At 43.7% G+C, this 17,528-nt stretch overlaps 1 protein-coding gene across 3 annotated transcripts; it reads left to right on the forward strand.

Moving 5' to 3' along the window:
• The first annotated feature begins 3,591 nt into the window (after positions 1 to 3,591).
• sapcd2 (suppressor APC domain containing 2) lies at positions 3,592 to 15,840 on the forward strand. Of its 3 annotated transcripts, XM_053854619.1 has the most exons (7): positions 3,592 to 4,230; positions 4,294 to 4,516; positions 8,941 to 9,071; positions 13,170 to 13,316; positions 13,403 to 13,504; positions 14,000 to 14,128; positions 14,196 to 15,839. In XM_053854619.1, the coding sequence occupies exons 1-7, from the start codon at positions 3,751 to 3,753 to the stop codon at positions 14,322 to 14,324; spliced, it is 1,341 nt and encodes a 446-aa protein (XP_053710594.1). In that variant the 5' UTR covers positions 3,592 to 3,750; the 3' UTR covers positions 14,325 to 15,839. The 3 variants fall into 3 exon arrangements, with proteins under 3 accessions (XP_053710594.1, XP_053710593.1, XP_053710592.1); XM_053854618.1 differs by having other exon boundaries at positions 3,592 to 4,516; positions 13,170 to 13,292; positions 14,196 to 15,840; XM_053854617.1 differs by having other exon boundaries at positions 3,592 to 4,516.
• The last annotated feature ends 1,688 nt before the right edge of the window (positions 15,841 to 17,528 follow it).

A 17,528-nucleotide genomic window follows, 5' to 3' on the forward strand; every position in this document is an offset into this window, starting at 1 on the left:
TTTTATCATGTGTAATAAACACAATTTATGAACTAAAATTAAATCTCAATTGTTTTTAAGTGTTTTTTTTAATAGAATGTTAAATTACATTACATTACATTATTGCTAGTGTCTGTGTGATTTTATTAATTGTCGGTGTTGAAGTATGATTATAATTTTTAAGATTTATCAGCAAAAAAAATCACTTTGACATACATTACAAATCACCTACCGGTAGTTTTCTCTGACCTACATTTAAATGTAGGTAAAATGTATCAATCGGTTATTGGCTTGTGCTTGCAAAGCTCAGCACATGGGGCTGTTTAACAGCTGAAAGTCCAGTGATTGTAATGGGATTTAAACAGCCGACCTGCTGTGTTTGGAATGACGCATGTTTATGGGGAACAATAATGTCTTTCAGGAAAGATTAAAACGCCTGGTGCGATTTAGGGAATCAAAGTCCAGCCTCAGCATTCACTCCTGAAAACCTCTGCTCATGGTGTCACAATCATACATTTGTGATAACTGAAGTGTCTGACCGTAGCGCACCATTATCAGGACTTGATTGAAGGTCAGCCAGAGCTTCATGATCACCAGCCTAATGTTGTTAACTTGTTCCGGATCTGCAGTTGTCAGAGCAAATTTGGGGGATCTGTTCAATCTCTTCTGTTATGGACTATAATTCCCCCACAATGGGACTGAAAAGGATATCTGATCTATCTCAATAGTACCAGAAACACTCTCCTCACCAGGTTCACTCCAAGTGATTTGATTTTAGGACTGAAAAACGTGTGGCGTCTCATGTTTGTGTGGTGAGTTTGGTTGTTAAACTGTGAAGGCTGAGCAGGCAGTCATGCATTTGTGCGGCTTTTTTGTCTTGATGGTGTTGCTCACCTCTTCAGTCTTTGATGGTCTTTTCATCGTTGTGAGACTTCAGCTTTCATGTGCCGTCGTATCAGCCGCCCGAGTCCACCCCCATCCTGGCACACTGTCATCCTCCCACTCTAATTCAAATCTGAGTTACGATTTGAAGGTTTGGAAAGCAACGTTTTCTTGATCCCAAATACAAAAAGCGTCGTCAGTGGAATCAGCCCTCAGATTCTTTGTCACATGCTCTGTGGTTCCACCGAAGGAGAAGACCAAGAAGTAGGGAGCAAATGTATGGATCCGCAGAGATGGCGCCACAGCGGACTGGTCTTTGGAGAGCTTGTCACTTTGTAGAATTCAATGTGTAATCCTGGTGAAAGTGTGTGTTTTACGTAGTGTCTGTGTGGCAGTCGAAAAGGACTTGAGTGCTCATTTGTCTGTCCCTGTGATTCAAGTGATGCCACTGAGCCTGTGTGATTCTTCCTCTCCTCTTTCTTTCATGTCGTGTCCAGCTATAGTTATGTGATGACCGACCGAGTGAAGACAGTTCATCTTAGAAACTGAAGCGAAGCACTGACCTGACAAGCAGAGGAGATGTGACATGGCAGGAATATGTATTTTGGAATGTCAAAATGGTCGGGAGAAGTGTAAGATGCAAAGAACCCATATATCCTCTTTCTTCTTCCCAGGGTCATACGTGGTTGGGCAGCCACGGCTTTAAGGAGAGTCATCCAGGAGATATGATCCTTTAAATCTGTCCCAGAACTCCTCCATTGACAGGCATCAGCCAGTGAGCAGAGCCTCATCTGGATGCCTTTGTGATGCAGCAAGGTGCAATACTCTTTAGAAACTACATTTTGAGCTTTATTTGTTTATATCATTATTACATTTTCAAATCAAATATTTATATTTATTGTCATTCTAGTTAGTATGGATAAAAAAAATTGCTACTGAGGTCCAGCGGTGACATCAGCATTTAAGAGAATCGGTGAACAAATAGAAGATTTTTTTTAATCTTCTATTTGTTACAAGTAAAATAAATTCATACTACACTGGGGGAAATGGATAAAATGTGAAGAAAAGTCACACTTTTATATCAGACATAAATCATTCAGGAAGAAAAAATGTGAACAGAGATACATAATAATCACATCAAGAGAGCTCAAGCAAAAGTTAGCTGCCCGTGCTAAAGGTAAAAGACATTCTAATAATGGACGACTACAGATATTGACTTGCTACTGTGGAATGCAGAAGAATTGTCTGGGTCAAATAAAGACCAACATAAAAACCCCCAACTAACCCTGAAGTATAATCAATGATGTGAAACACCACAATCAGATATTTGAGGACCACTTTCAACCTAGAAGCCTGTAGTGAAAATCAATGCCCTCATTTTCTCACAAACTAGAGTGACGGGTGTGTCAGAGTCGGGGTCAGAGAGAAAGCCTGTCATTGAGTCTGACCGGTGATCTGCTGGTGCGTGTGTTGATCACTGTGGTTGTGTGAGACAGTAGAAACCCGTGGAATGTCCACTGACAGCGATTCCTCCACAACAACAGCCGTCACTGGTGAAGTCTATAAAAGGGCTGCTCAAGCCTGGGCAAGTCTCAAGCTAACGTCTAAAGTGTTTCATAACTAAACAGGTTTTTTTACTTCAGGAGAGACATTCTCATTTTAAATTGTTTCCCGAAGAAATGATGATACTTTAAAATGAAGCTCACAATCGATCAACATGCAGGTTATTTATGGTACATCTGACTGATCAAGTTTCAAATTGATCCATGTCCAGTTTTTCATTCTCAGTGTTTCATTGTGTACGAAAAGGGCTCCACCCTCATCAGATACGATCGGGAATTCCATCCTGTCGCAATAATAACTTACACTCATTAGATATATATGCTTAGTGTCAAAATATTTCTCCACCAAATGTTTTTCTTTGTGTCTCATCTTTCATTGGATTTGCTTCCATAACCCATTGAGGGTGACTAGAGAGGACACAAGACTTGTTAGAAATCTTTGATCTTTGTTGGCCGTGATGCAGATATTTGAGGTTATCTTATTTTTGATGCCTTAACATCAGTTTTGAATTGAGTTTTAACATGATGTGTTTTAATTTGCCGTTGGAGTTACATGCTAGGCTGGCCCTCCCTTGTAAGTTTGATGCCAGTAATCTACAATGCAGTTTTACATAGGACATTATAGAGAACATGAAAAGCACATATACATTTTTTACAAATGTCTTTTCATGTCAGAGGAGTTCATTATAAAATTAACCAATGAGGGCAACTTTTCCATTTGTCATTACAGTGACTGTTAGATACTCCCTAATTGTGATTAAAATAAAGTATGTTGACATAAATGTTTATTAATTTCAGTGTGTAAAATGCATCTATTTAGACAATAACAATAGCATGATTCCACTATCTTGCAAAACCTTCCCAAAAGAACACTTCAACGCGTCTGTCGTTTTGCATGTGGACCCGAAGACGAGCCGTCATTGCACATCTCTTTCTGATTAGGAGAACTATGTAGTCATACACTCGGGCTTTATGAATAACGTCTCTGCAATACTCATAACAAAAGCGCAACTCAAACTGTGGCTCACTTCTGCACGCGGCCAATCAGCCTCCAGCGCGAGTCTCGCTAAACCAATCGGATCTCGACGAACGCTCGTCCACGGCCGTTTGAAGGGGCGGGGCTGAGCAGAGCACGAGCGAGAGTGGAGCGGCTGCAGCGGCGCAGTGAGCAGAAGCGGAGAGTTGGAGAAGTGGAGTGAGCGATAATAGACCGTAGTAGCTTGTTTAACTGCGCTTATGTAGCTCTGTGATAGCATCACATTGGTCTCGTTGTTCAAGGAAAGTTCGCCCAGTTGTTGGTCTCTGTTTTTTGCTCCAAACACCTCCCATGGCTATGACAGCGACTGACCACAGTTGCAAGCTAAACGGGACTTACTCCCGCGTTGGACCCCGAAAAGAAGGGAAAGCCGTCAGCTTTAAAGGCGATCAAATGCAGCCTAAAGATGCGGAGTTCTCCACGGACGGTCTCCCCAAAGCATTCCTGCACAGCTTGAGGACCCTGTTTGACATTTTGGACGACAGCGGCCGGGGTTACGTCCACATCTCGGAGATCGAGAGCCGCTGGCAGGGCGCGGACGCCCGGGCTCTGCCCGGCGGAGTGCTGGCCTGCCTCCGCCGGCTTACCCCTCCGCACGGCTGCTTGACGTTTGAACGGTTCGTGGCTGGACTGCGGTACTCCATGCTGAACCCGGAGAACGGACCTAACTTCAAGGCCCAAGTTGCTGTGCACCCGCAACAGGCTCCCAAGCAGCCGGTCAAGCCCGCACCTCTGGCCGCGTGTAGTGCCGGAACCCGGGCGGAGAACAAGGTGCGTCCTCTGGGCCCTAGTAACGTGATGAACACGCAGCCACACCGGGCGTCTTCTCTCCAGAGTCGCACCCGGTCGGAAGACGCAGCCGGGTACAGCGCGTGTGGACCGCCTCAGTACCGCGCTGGGTTGGAGCGGCCCGGGAGGAGTTTGGAGCGAATCCCCGGAGCCACGGAGGGTTACAGGATAGACCCAGTTCATCCGAACAAGCCCTGCCAGCCGCAGCAGGGTCGGGTTAGGTCCATCGAGTCTCTTGCTCTGGAGTCATCTCAGCTCCCAGGACCAGGTAAGTGTCACCAAAGATAGTCGTCAAGGTCGCTACACAACCCTCGGTGGTAACATTGTAGTTCCCTTAATGAAAACTGAAGTTGACTTGTGAGTCCATCAAAGTCATTCTAGTCTGTTTCATATGGTGCCATGAGTTCATGCAGAGACCTTGAGCAGAACCAGGCTGAGGCTTTGTACCGCCTGAATTTGTGTGGTATCTACAAAACAGAAGGCCTTGTTGTAATGGCTTGTAGGGGTGGTTCCAGTTGACTTACGGTAAGACGATATTGATTTTTTTCTCTCACTTCATTCTGGAAGTTAACCGTCAGAAATTCCGACCAGATGTGACTGGTATAAGATTACGCCACTGACGCTCCTGAACTTTTGTCTTCCATGATCTGCCGCAGACACTCCATCACATAAGCAAGTCACAGGGCCACGTATGTTAATGAAAAAGTAACATTTATCATGACGTTTGGGCTTCTTTTGTTATTCAAGTTACTGACCTAAACCAGTCATCAACACAGGTTTTGCAACTTCAGTCTCAAGTGTCCTTTGAGGTCAGTTGAAACGATTGACTTGTAACAGCCAGAGCTAACTGGGGTCAAACGTCAAATCTTGAAAGAAAACAATTTTTGGTATAAAGCTGAGGAACATATCAGCGCACACAGTGAATCATAAAATAAGATATACAGCATCATCAGTAGGTGGAATGACTGTCTTGAGTGTTTTGGTCCTGGCTGAAGATAAACATTTGTGAATACCAGGTCAGGTCTGAAATTCCTCCAGAGATTTACCACTCTTCAGGGGGTACTTTTTCAACCCCCACTGCTGGTCAGTTTTACCCAGATGTGCTGGATGAAGGCTCATTATCTCACTCTCTCATGCCCCTTTTACTATACTCGCTGGCCATGGCTGTCTTCCTCTCCACTCACGCACGCTCAGCTTGACGATCTCCATGCAGCCAGGCCTGTCTGAAGCTATCAGCGTGGAGGAACTCTGGCCTCCTCTCTGTCCACTTCTCTGGGCTTAACTTCTTACATCACTTGCACTCAGGAGGAGTTGGTTTTCAAATTGATGGAGACTGAAACTGACAGATTCACTGTCTTCAACTTTTAATTTGTGACCCCACGTTCAAGTCCATCACTGACCCATTTATGTTTTCAAACTTTGTTTAAGCTGCGCTAGGGCTCCAAAAAAATCTTGATCGTGTGATCAAGAAGTGAAATTAATATAGTGTTGCTTGCAGGCATGTCCAAGTGGGAGAGATTTCCACTCACAGTTGACCTTGGAAGCCTTTTCTATTCTCCCAGAAGAGTGGAAGAGGGAAGTCAGGGCCTCTTTACTTCAACCGCTCCTTCAAAGGATAATCAGATTACAATTATTCAAAAGTTCATATTCTGAGAACAAATTATTATATTATTATTATATTAGCACTGGAAGCCTGTGATATGTTTCATGAGGCACACTGAGGCAATTCATTTAACCAGTGTTTTTTTTAACACAGATGAATTCTTTACTGATTTTCGAGACAGACAGAGCAGTGTGTATATATATATATATATATATATATATATATATATATATATATATATATATATATATATATATATATATACACACACACACACACACACACACACACAAAACTTGCCATTAACTTGTTAAACAGAGCACCATCGTGCCGTGGGGTTTAGTGCATTATGTAGAGGAACATTTCAAACATCAACGTCCATAACGGTGGAAATGCTGGATGCCTGTATTTAATGGGTATGTCTAGGGATGCTCCGATCGATCGGTCACCGATCGTGATCGGCCGATTTGGTTTCGTGGTTGGTGAATGCCGATCACTGCCTGCTACTTGCTGCTCACTGGGCAGCAGCATGTCTGCTGTGAAGGTTCTTTCAGTGTGTTATGTAAAGTTTGCATCCTGTAGCACATGCTCGGGAAAATGCTGTGCAGGGAAGCGCCTTCAAATTCAACACGCCATTTAAAGCTCCAGCTCTTGATGGAGCACGGAGTTTTCCGGGCTCATGAAAGTGAGACCGCTGGGTCCTGAGCAGCAGGCTGTTGGCACAGCTGACGCTGAGCAACATCTGCCAGTCCGAACATGACATTCGGAACACACAAAGTAATTGCCCAAGAAATTATTATTAAGCTAGATGAGCAGCCCTTCTCAAGTGTGGTTTACGTGGAGAGGGAAACAGAAACGACTGGATCCGTCCCCGTTTTGGAGTCCGGCGCAGCGTTTGTGAGCCATCTGAATCTGAAACTTTTGAAAACGTTCGGAGTGGAAACTTTCATAAATGCAATGCTCTCTGTCTCGGAGTCACGATACAGTGTGTAAATATTTCACAGACATAGCACAGATTCACCTGCGACGTCTCACATCGAATTAAATGTTTTTCAGTTGTCCTATTGACACAATAGTTGAGATTTTTGTATTATTTGCCTCCTTGAAGAGGAGACGTATATAAAGACGTGTCTGAATTAAAGTGATTTAATGGTTAATTTTTTTCACATCATGTACACAGAAGGTCTCATCATTTGGATTACAAATTCATTGTCAGTACATGGGATCGGTATTGGTGATCGACAGATCCTGATCGGAGCATCCATAGGTATATCCACTGAAACCCAGCAAGTGTGTTGAATTAACTGGAAATTGCATCTGTCAAACAAAACTCATGATCAAATCACTTGCTTGCTCATCTCTTCTCTGAACTCTCACCAAAAACATGCCAACATGATTTAGCCACGCTAAGCAGCTGCAGGCCAGCAGTTTCTAATACTGGATTTGAATGTGGCTACAAAACCTTTTGGGTGTGTTCACACGTGCTGACAGATATCTGCTAACACAGAACACGTTAAAGAGAGTTCGAGATAAACTCGAGCAGGGGCTACTACGCTGAAAGAGCATGAACTATGGGGAACTTTGCACTCTCTTAGTTCCCCCTTATCTTCTTCCTAATAACCTTCTCTTCACTGAGACACACATCTGTTCAGGTGTGTAACCAGAGCAAAACTCTAAACCAGATTTAACATATGTGTACTTTAGTATAGCCTGTCTCTCATGAGGAGTGACCTCTGATCAATAGAAATTGAGGACCGGTGCATTCGAATCCTCATGCTTTCAACTTGAAATGAGTCTTTTGCATAATTTAGATTTCCGATCAAGAACGCTTGACAGGTTGAAGCGGCATGCCATCTTAAATTACGAAGGCACATTTGCTGGTCAGTTACTCTGGGTCCAGTGGTGTTTTGTAATCCCTCAATTGCAGCCAAACTCTTTTTGGATTAGACCAGATTACAGATGGCGAGCCAGGGTTCATGAAATCACAGCAGCAGTGAAATCCTCCTGTAACACCGCAACACGAGTCCTTCCACTGACACTTGATGTCACTCATTCCCCCCCCCTTAGTCTTCAAGCCTCAGGGAGGTTAGTGTCAAAACTGAAACAGTATTAGTTTGTTTCCAATACTTCTTTTTGTAACTTATGCACCAGCTCCTGCCACAGAAAGTCAGCCTCCTCACCTCCCTTGTCACACCACCATTGGTTCCTAGCTTCCATCACCAATGCCCAAAACAGCTGGCCTTCCTAACTTCCCCACATGTCCCTTTGCTATACTACTTTCTGATGTTTTTGAATGTGTTTTATTGTAATTTGGCTCTGTTTTTGGCCCAGTAAATTCTAATATGATGTCATTTGTAATCCTATAATTGGGCATTAAATATATCCATTCATGTTTTTTTATTTGAAAAATTAGGCCCTGTTCTTCCTCTGTCATTTCACACTGTTTTTTTTATATACAGATTTAAGATAATTTTTATTTTGAGAGATTTTTTTTACTTCAGATTTTGAAGTATTGGCAAATCACCATGTCAAGTGCTTGCCATAATTACAACTTTGAGTTTTGTGCTCCTGTTTCAATTCATGTAAAGAAAGTGCAAATTCAGGATTCATCTGTTTCTCAGTCCCATACCTAAATCACAAGTCTCAACTATTTAACATGGGTAAGAGGATTTGCTTCTCACAATTCCGGGCAGTTTAGTGTTAGTGGGACGCCATGTTTTAGCGCCCCGAGCTCAAATACTTCACATATTTCCTTCTGCTCTAGTGAACCCAGTCAAATAATCAAGGCAGAAATGTGAATAAATACGCATTAAGCTTCCACTTCACACTGTGATTTATTGCTCACGCACCATTTTTAATTATATGGTGAGTTTAGTGTGCAGCGCGTTTGAAAAATCGACACTGACTTGTTTATACACGAGAATAGCTCCCTCCTGCGGTTTATTTTGGCAAGTTCAATTGTTTTTCAGGCCAAAGTGAAGTTCTCTTTTTACACGAGACATCCAGTTTGGTTTATTTTCACTGGTTGGACTGAGTATATTGTTTTTTTCAAGTGATACCACTCTAAATTCACGTTTCATGTTTTCCAGGTGTGAAATCAGGTTTACCCAGGTCTCAGAGTGAGTCGGCAACGGGATTTTCAGGAGTCACCAGGAGACACGGGCGGAGCCGGGATGAGCAGAGGCGGCATACCATCTCCAATGGAGTTGATTATGAAATGGTTAGTGTACACGTTTTCAGTGTTTCGAAGGAGCTGTATATTGAAGAAATGCACCCTGTGAGGGTGTTGTGACCCAGGCAGAGGTGACTGGTGACTCTGGAAGCCAGAGGTCTGTCGTATGTGTGAACTATCGTCATGTCCAAACACACCTTTTCCAACTGGGACAAAGGTCGGGGAGTGTTCAATGCTCAAGCGTCAAACAAGTGTACCAAACTTACCAGCTTGGAGGTTCTCGAACGCTTTACCTGGACATTTTGAAATATGATTCTCTTTAAATTTCGTTTTTTGACTTTTAGTGAAATTAAAAAGTTGTCGTGCTAAGTGAAGCGGTTACTGTCACACCATCTTATTGGGCTGATAGGATGGCCTCCTGGATAAACTTCCAAATCTGTCCTCTTCAGTTTGCAAGCAAATGTTAGCCAATTACAATGTATTTTTCTTGACAGTGTCTCTAGTTGTCCTGGGAAGTTCAGAAAAGCTCAAGAAGGTTTTTGTGACCGTTGGACCTGATCACAGATAAGCTGAGAGAGAGAAAAAAAAAAAGGGGGCCGTCAAACCCAAAGAAAGGGATTGACAATAAATATCAAGTGATGACATCATGTGTGATTTTGAAATTACATTTTAAAAATGCACAGAAAATGTTGGTTTGTTGTCTTTTCTATAATTTGAACCACATTCCATTTAAAGATTCACGACGTGTCTCACACATTTCATAATCTACTTTCAATTCTGATGTATTTTAAGGGACAAGAAATACTCCTAAAATGGCCAATGGAAACGTTAAACAAATAAAGAAAAATAATCAAATGAGAAAGTTGCGTTTCAGTTTTATAGTTTTACTCTGACTCCTGGCCACATAAATACAGTCAAAAGGCCGCATTTGGCTGCACTACACTCGTGCTGTACATTGCTGCCCAATAGCAAGATGGCCACTGGAGGAGATGAGGCACAGCACAGGAGAAGAATAACGTCCCATTCTCAGTTTTGAAATGTCCAGTCTGGTGGACCTCTCACCTTCTCCACAAAAAAAGTGCCTGTACAAAATCAGGCAAATTTTTTTCATGCCACAAGACTCATGACAACATTTGGGAAATGTATAATTTGGTTTCTCATAACCCGTCCAGAAAGGTTAATGTTCTTAGTCAAAACTAAAACTGTAAATGTTTTTAAGGTCTTTCAAAGTTCAATTTGGTGCCAATAAACTCTAAGAAGGCAGTGGTTGTAATTCATCGAGAAACAAAGGCTCTGATAGTTTCTTGTGGGTTCTTTTCTGGCTTTGGGTCTTCACAGGAGTTGTAGCTGTCCGAAGTGACTGGGAATTCTTGAGTTTCAGGTGAAAAGGATGGCCATATTTGGCATTAGGTTTGGGTGTGCTGCCTTCACTTTCTGGGCTGCGAGAATCATCTGAAATCATCTGAACAGTCCACAATCAGAAGCAACGCCAGAAAAGGCAGTTAAATGATTCCACAGCTTTGGTTTCTGCTTGTAAATGACAGAGAGACATGTTTATTAGGACACAGAGGTGGTTGCTGATGTGATCCAAACTTTCTTGTGGTGTTCTCAGATGACATTGATTCTTTCTGGAACGTGTGGGAGTTGAGGGGATTGTTTGCTCGAATTGCAGTATTGTGCGATAAGGGTTCACAGGTTTTGCGCATATTTCACTTTTATTAGCTGACAGACACTCCTCCCTCCCGACCCACAAACCCCTTGCGTCCCCCCTCAGCCGGCCCCTCCCACCCTCCAGTATGCGGCTCCTGACTGCTTCCATGCTCCGTCTCTCCCCCGACTCACCAGTTCTCCTCCAGCTCTGCAGCTCTCCCTGTTTCTTTTCCCGTCTGTCTCTTTCCACCTTTCTGACTCTGACTGACTCCACTTATTCACCCTCCCTCTCCTTCTCCTCCTCCTCCTCCCCTCCCTTTCCCTCCGTCCCTCCCACCCTGGCCAATTCTGGTCCACGGCTGCCCCGATGGTAGTGAGCCGGGTCGGGCCCAGGGGCCTGGTGGAAGTAGAGGACTCGCCGAGTCGCTCGGATCCGTCCTGGACTGCTGTGTGGGCAGCCTACACCACCGTTTTCATCCCGCTCAGCAGCAGCCTGTACAGCAGCGAAGCTCTGCACTTTTTCTTCTGGGTGAGTAGGACGACAGCGAGGAGGGATGAAAGTCAGACAGGAGGAAGAGTTCTGATGATCTGAAAGTGGTTAATAAAACCTGTTCACCAAAGTTGTTTTAATAGTCTCTAAAGGCCACTGAGTCTGGATGACCAGCTGCTGTATTGTTGTTTGCTCGCTGTCGGCCGATGCTTTGTTGCTGAAGTCTGAAAAGCGGCTTTTCTCTTTGTGTTTTTACGCATTGAACAATGTGCACAACAGTCGTCATGTTATTGTATGTGCTCCATGTGTTTTTGGGGGGGCACTGTTACATGGAGGCAGGAAGCAAACACGCACCCATGCTGTGAGTTTTCCACACGCCACTTGGTCCTGTTTTGTTTCCCAGACCAAGGGTACCCCCCACACGGAGGCTGACGCTGGGTCAGGGTTTATTAGAGATGTGATCCCACTTCCTTTACTCCAGAAAAAAAGAAATGGTTGAGTGAAAAAAACAGGTGTGTGAATTGTGGTACAATCCTGTTCTGGATTCAATACAAACTACAATTTAACAACTGTCCTCAACAGTTGTTTTTTCTAAAATCCTATCTTTTTTTTCATCACTTCCCATCATTCTAATCATCCTCTACCTGTCACCTTTCCTCTTCATCTATTCATCTCCCACATCCATGAACCTGAATGGTCGTCTACTTGCGTCTCCAGTATTATTGGTCCAGCACCGTTTCTCTTCACCATGTGTCCACATCTTGTTCTTTCTTGTTACTAGTCATCCTCTACTCTACCTGAATCTTGTTTTCAAAAATATCCGTTTACTCCGGAGGCTTTTACTTTTACATATGAAACAAGGTTTTCAGTGATAAATTAAATATCAAAAACTCCTAAAATGAATTGCTATAATTTACTGGACAAATGTGCTGCCGCTTTATAGCACACAACAAAAAGCTCCCACTGGAAAGTCATTCTGCACAAGTGTTATTTTTGAAAGTCAATGGATAAAAGCAGGAATGGTCCGGGCGCTTTGTTATTGTTAGCTTCAAATGCTGTGTATTCTGTAAAGTGGCGGTTTGCTTTGGACTAGTGGATTGTGGCCTTTTCCACGACTTGTTTGGTTTTGTAAGTTAATGAGGAATTGTGTTTTGGATGCGCTTGCTTGAGTGTGCTCGATGCGACCAGAAGATCCGTTCAGATAATTGATTTCCTGGGGCATCCCATCAAGATTCATCATTCCTACTGGAAAGTGCAATGACAGAGTAATGCTTAGGGAGGTTTTTAAAGTTGCAGAAAAGGAGCAAAAAATAAACAAAGGAGGTAAAGACCAAGATGGTATCGAAGCTAACTTTAGGTACAAGCTAACACTGCACAACGCTGATAATATGCTTTAGCTGCTTTACCCCTCAAATCTCCAACTCTGGATGAATTTGAGATTTGTGTGGTTAAAGTTGCAGACCTGTCGCCCAAGTAGTGTTTGAACATGCAGAGATGAGCATCTGTGTGATTGTTTCATGGTTGTGTAACAGGACCAACTCTTTTAACATCTTTATAAAATCTTTCTGAAGAATAGTACTGTTTTGCATATTCCTCTGTTGTGGTCGGCCTTACTGGACATGTGTGTTGTAAACAATGAAGTGAGGAATGCTGGGAAGTGTGAGACCGCTCCACCAGGTGGCTGAATGCCATCAGTGAGGCCTGGGCTGTGGAGACATGGTGCCTGGTCAGCACAACCCACCACAGCCCCTCACTCACACACTGGGTGAAGTGGCTGTTTACCCCCCCATTCTTGGGTTGCTGCACCGTTGCCATGGCGCCTGCGCTTCTAAACATTGTTCAGGATGGGAAAGGGTCTGCCGGACTCTATGGCTGGTTGGCTATTGTCTTCACCCGCACAAAAGCAGCAGCTGAAGACATTGGAACCAAGTGTGAGATTTACTCCTGGGAGCACACAGACTAGAACAACTCCAGCGGTTGATCTTCTCAACTCTCTGCTCACACAGCTGAAGCAAATGAAGGAGCTGGAGCAGGAGAAGGACTCCCTGCTGGCCGGTCTGGAGGTGGTGGAGCGGGCGAGAGACTGGTACCAGGGCCAAATCCACAATGTGACAGAGAGGCAGCGGCAGGTCGGCCAGAACTCCCAAAGCACGGTCAGAACCCAGGGCTTGCTGCGGTCCTGACTTTTCATTTACCTGCTGTGAGCCCAACAACCTTCATTCATCCGTTTTTATTTCAGGACTTTTTCACTGAAGCCAACCAGAGTCGCATGAATGTTCTCATTCCCAAACTGCAGGAGGTCAACCGCTGCCTGAACGAGCTCATCACCTGCACGGGAATGGTGAGTGTGCCCACAGTGGCCTCTAGTGTCTGTTTTGCAGATTGCATTTGGAAACATAGTTCCATATCAGCTTGTGCAACCTTTTTTTAAAAACAAGTGTGACTATTTAAACCCTTAATTCAGGGGTTGCTGCAGCGCCCGCTTTGACACCCGCCAGAAGCAACTTGCTTGTGTTCTTATAGGCGGCTGAGATGTGTTTCAGCCTTCAGCATTTTCTGTCAGTCATGTTGAAGCAGTTTTATGATGCATCTTAGCACACCCAGGCGTCTCACACAGCCATTGTTCACATCCCGAAATGTGAGCAGTGCCGTGTTCACCCACATAGAAGTGAACTGCTAGTATTGAAAACTCTGTTCTTTTATCTAACACTGTGATCTGACCTCTGAAAAGACCAAGTCAGAATGAAGTTTTTCTTTTTGAAATGTCAACTGAACAGTATTTACTTCCAATAACCTTGATGATGATCTGACTTGCAACCCTTTTGCTCTCGCCCAGTCATCGCCCTTTACTCCCACCGGCCCTCAGCCTGCAGGGTTGTCCTCCTCCACCCCCCCTCAGCCTCCAGCTCCTGCTCCCCCTCAGGCCATCCAGAGACTCAAGGACCAGAACCGTCTGCTCACACAGGTCAGTCTGCACTCGTCGCTCCTACCATCTGAGTTCAACCATTTAGCTGTGTTGTATTTGGACGTAGGAGGTGACGGAGAAGAGCGAGCGGATCACACAGCTGGAGCAGGAGAAGTCCGCTCTGATCAAGCAACTGTTTGAGGCTCGAGCCCGCAGCGCGCAGGACACCAGCGCTCTGGACTCCACCTTCATCTGAGGCCACCAGCTCGGACATCGGCTCTGTCTGCGGGTGACTTCTCAAAGACTAACAAAGCTTATTTTGTTTACCCAACTGACCACCACGTGTCAGTGACGCACCTTCACGTGACCACTCCACCCCAACACCTCGCCGTGCACTACCTACATGAACAGCTGAGCAGCCGTGTTCTGCTGCACCACTCCTCCTCAGATAAGAGTTTAAATTTGCTTGTAATGTATGAAACGATGGTCTTTTCACAGCCACACTTCCCTTTTGGAAACCCCCTCTTTCTGATAATATGCACTTCCTCTCCTTATACAAACATTGTGGTCAGTCAGTCTACATCTGATCTCACCATATGATTTTGGCTGACGTGTGTAAGAAAGTAGCAACCCCGTAAGAAGACAATATATATATATGTTATGATATATTATGTGGCTACCAGCTTTTCCTGAAGGTCAAGTTTTGGTTTTCTTTACACCGCATATGAGGGGTTGGACTAGGGATCAGGTTTGAACCTCGGCCATCCAGAATAGACTCATATTAGAACCCCAAGTGGCTTGGACATTTTCTCAGGATGTCTCCTGGACGTCTTCCTTTTAAGATGTTTGGATAAGTCCAAATTGTAGACGAACTTGGGCAGACCCACGAGATGCTTTAGAGATTATGTCTCTAAGTTGATGCTGTATACTCATCCAGAAGAGCTGGAGGTGGTTTTCTGTGTCTGGACCTCTTTACTTTGGCTGCTGCCCCCATGACCTGCCTCTCTGATTGTTATTTACTTTTTTTTTTTTTTTTTTTTTGGATGAACGTTTATTTAATAATGTTTTATTTTGTGTTTCAAGTTGACTTTTTCCACTCAGTTTTATGATGCTAGTGATGCAAATAATTAGCTCCACTTTAAAAAAATACAACATTGCCAGCCGGAATGATACGAAATAGATGAGGCACAGTTCTGCCTAAAATGTTCTGCTCTCTTTGACTCATCAACATACTACGTTAGAAGAGCTCCAGAGAATTTGATGGCTAACTGTTAGCATAGCAAGCAGCATGTTGACCGTGAGTAAGAAATAATAATTGTCTTGGAAAAAAAAGGCCACCATCAGGAAATGACTCAAGAAAAAGCAGTAAAGATATAGAGTGTACAGTATATAGTGGCGGACTATGTATCTAGAGGCTGTGGAGAGAACGTTTGCACGTAGAAGACAGACTGCGGTGAATGTGTCAGGTGGCAGGTTTCTGACGTCAGGAACAGAAAAGGTTGTGTACTTTTGTCTTCAGCATGGACCACTCTTGACATCTACAGGGTTACAGGTGAAGTGTGGCAGCTTTGGACCCATGAGCTGTTACGGACCTGAACGGTGCCGTTGGAGTGTCTGCACATGTAGTTCTAAACAGTCAATTGTTTGTTTACCCATTGATGTTTTTCTTTTGATGCTGCTCAGACTTTGTGAGTGAAACTCTCTTACTTTGTACCCAGATTTCTCAAATTCATTTATTAAACAATAAATGACTAAAAACATCATTTTGTTTGTCTTCTTCTCCCAACAGTGGGCTTTGGATCTATCTTAAGGCGACTCAAAAAACCTGGATGTCTTGGATGTGGAGTTAGTGTTTTCTCCTCAGGCTTGTGAGAGGCTCCCCCAGGTTCGCTGGTTTCCTCCCACAGTCCATAAACAAGTGTTAGTTGAAGTCTATCTGTTTGGTGTGATAGACCTGGATAATAGTCAAGTCTCTTCTACCACAGAGATGGTTATGTGAAACAAAGCCAGCTATGAAATCAGCTATTTATGTTTTCTGAATGGATAAATATATGAAATCATGTTCACTGAAGTATCAGTAAAGGGCCAGGAGCACATGAGCACTCGCTTTGAGCTACGGTTGTTTCTCATAGAACCTGCATCAATCACAACAAAAAACGTATACTTTTGAATTTAGAAATCTATTCATAAATAAATGGAATTAATATGCACAGTAGACCCAAAGGTAAGTTAGTTCTAAGTTTTTAATTTCTTATAATAAATATATTCATTCACAGAGACCTGCGGAGCTTATGAATGTGTTTTGCCACACATATTCAGAAATGTATTAAGGTTTTCTTCATCCTATTTTATACATGGGTTATGGTTAGGGTTACGCTTGAGGTGATTTGTCTGATGCTGACTGTCAGTATCTCGCCTGTTGTGTGAAAAACTTCAGTTCTGACGCTAGAATAGACCAATTAGAAACACTCCTTCCTCCTGTTTCAGCGCATGGTCAACGCCACTGAGGAGTTTAGTTAGTGATTTACTCGCTTTCATTCCATTTTTATCGACTGTAAGGTTAGTAGTTTTGTTCAAGAAACTACTAATGCTGAAGCAGTGAGCTAAGGGTAGAAGTTCACACCTAGTCCAGGTCCCTACGGAAGATCCAGGACACTGGAGAGGACTCGAGGCAACAGACTTGACTCATTCCTTTATTTTCTTGATTCTGATGAATGAGGTGGAAATGACCACATCATCTGCAAACAGGTGACTAATATTCAGGTTTCTCAATTATTCCAGGTGAATAATTGTGTTGAAAATGTTGTGCCGCTTCCTAACTTGGGTCTAAGGACTTGTGTTATCGTTGAAGCATGAGATGATTGTGGCTGACAGACTCATGAACCAACACGTTACACACTCTTACACCAAATTGAATCAGAAAGGTTTTTCTCTAAACAGTTGCATCAGTTGTTTACCGCCGATTTTCCGTCAGGCACTGATGGCTTGTTGCATCACTGCCAATCGCTGTGGAGGTGACAGGGCGGCTTTCCTCTTCACTCTTGGATCGTTAAATGATACGGGATTAGTCAAACTGTGAAGGTGTGTGAGGCCCGGCATGCGACCCCTGTAAAGGTCGCTGGATCTGAGAGTCTGATCAAGTTTGGACTGAGGAGCCCCAGGTGAGGCTTGAACGGGTGAGAGCTATTTTTTTATATTGACACTGCAGTTGTGGCGGGTCAGAGTCAGACAGAGAGACAAGAGTCTATTTACAGTCAGCAGGACCATCACACGTTACCATAGATACAGAGATAGCCTGAACACACAGGAAGCACTTTTATTAAGTCTGTCTGACAGTGATCGACACACTTGTGTGGGAGAGGACGGGACTACAGGTAGAAACAAGGTGAGGGTTGACAAGTTCGCGTCTATGGTGACTGTAACAGCTTCATTTTTACAGACCTTTCTATGTTTGAAATTG

The sequence above is a fragment of the Synchiropus splendidus genome, chromosome 1, assembly GCF_027744825.2.
Source record: "Synchiropus splendidus isolate RoL2022-P1 chromosome 1, RoL_Sspl_1.0, whole genome shotgun sequence".
Classification (NCBI taxonomy): domain Eukaryota; kingdom Metazoa; phylum Chordata; class Actinopteri; order Syngnathiformes; family Callionymidae; genus Synchiropus; species Synchiropus splendidus.

What these genes read in the sequence shown, in the direction of transcription:
- sapcd2 (XM_053854617.1), top strand. Translation starts at nt 3,751, where the DNA reads ATGGCTATGACAGCGACTGACCACAGTTGCAAGCTAAACGGGACTTAC. An exon ending in ATCTCAGCTCCCAGGACCAG is followed by an intron (nt 4,517 to 8,940) that starts GTAAGTGTCACC and finishes CATGTTTTCCAG; the next exon opens with GTGTGAAATCAGGTTTACCC. An exon ending in AGAACCGTCTGCTCACACAG is followed by an intron (nt 14,129 to 14,195) that starts GTCAGTCTGCAC and finishes ATTTGGACGTAG; the next exon opens with GAGGTGACGGAGAAGAGCGA.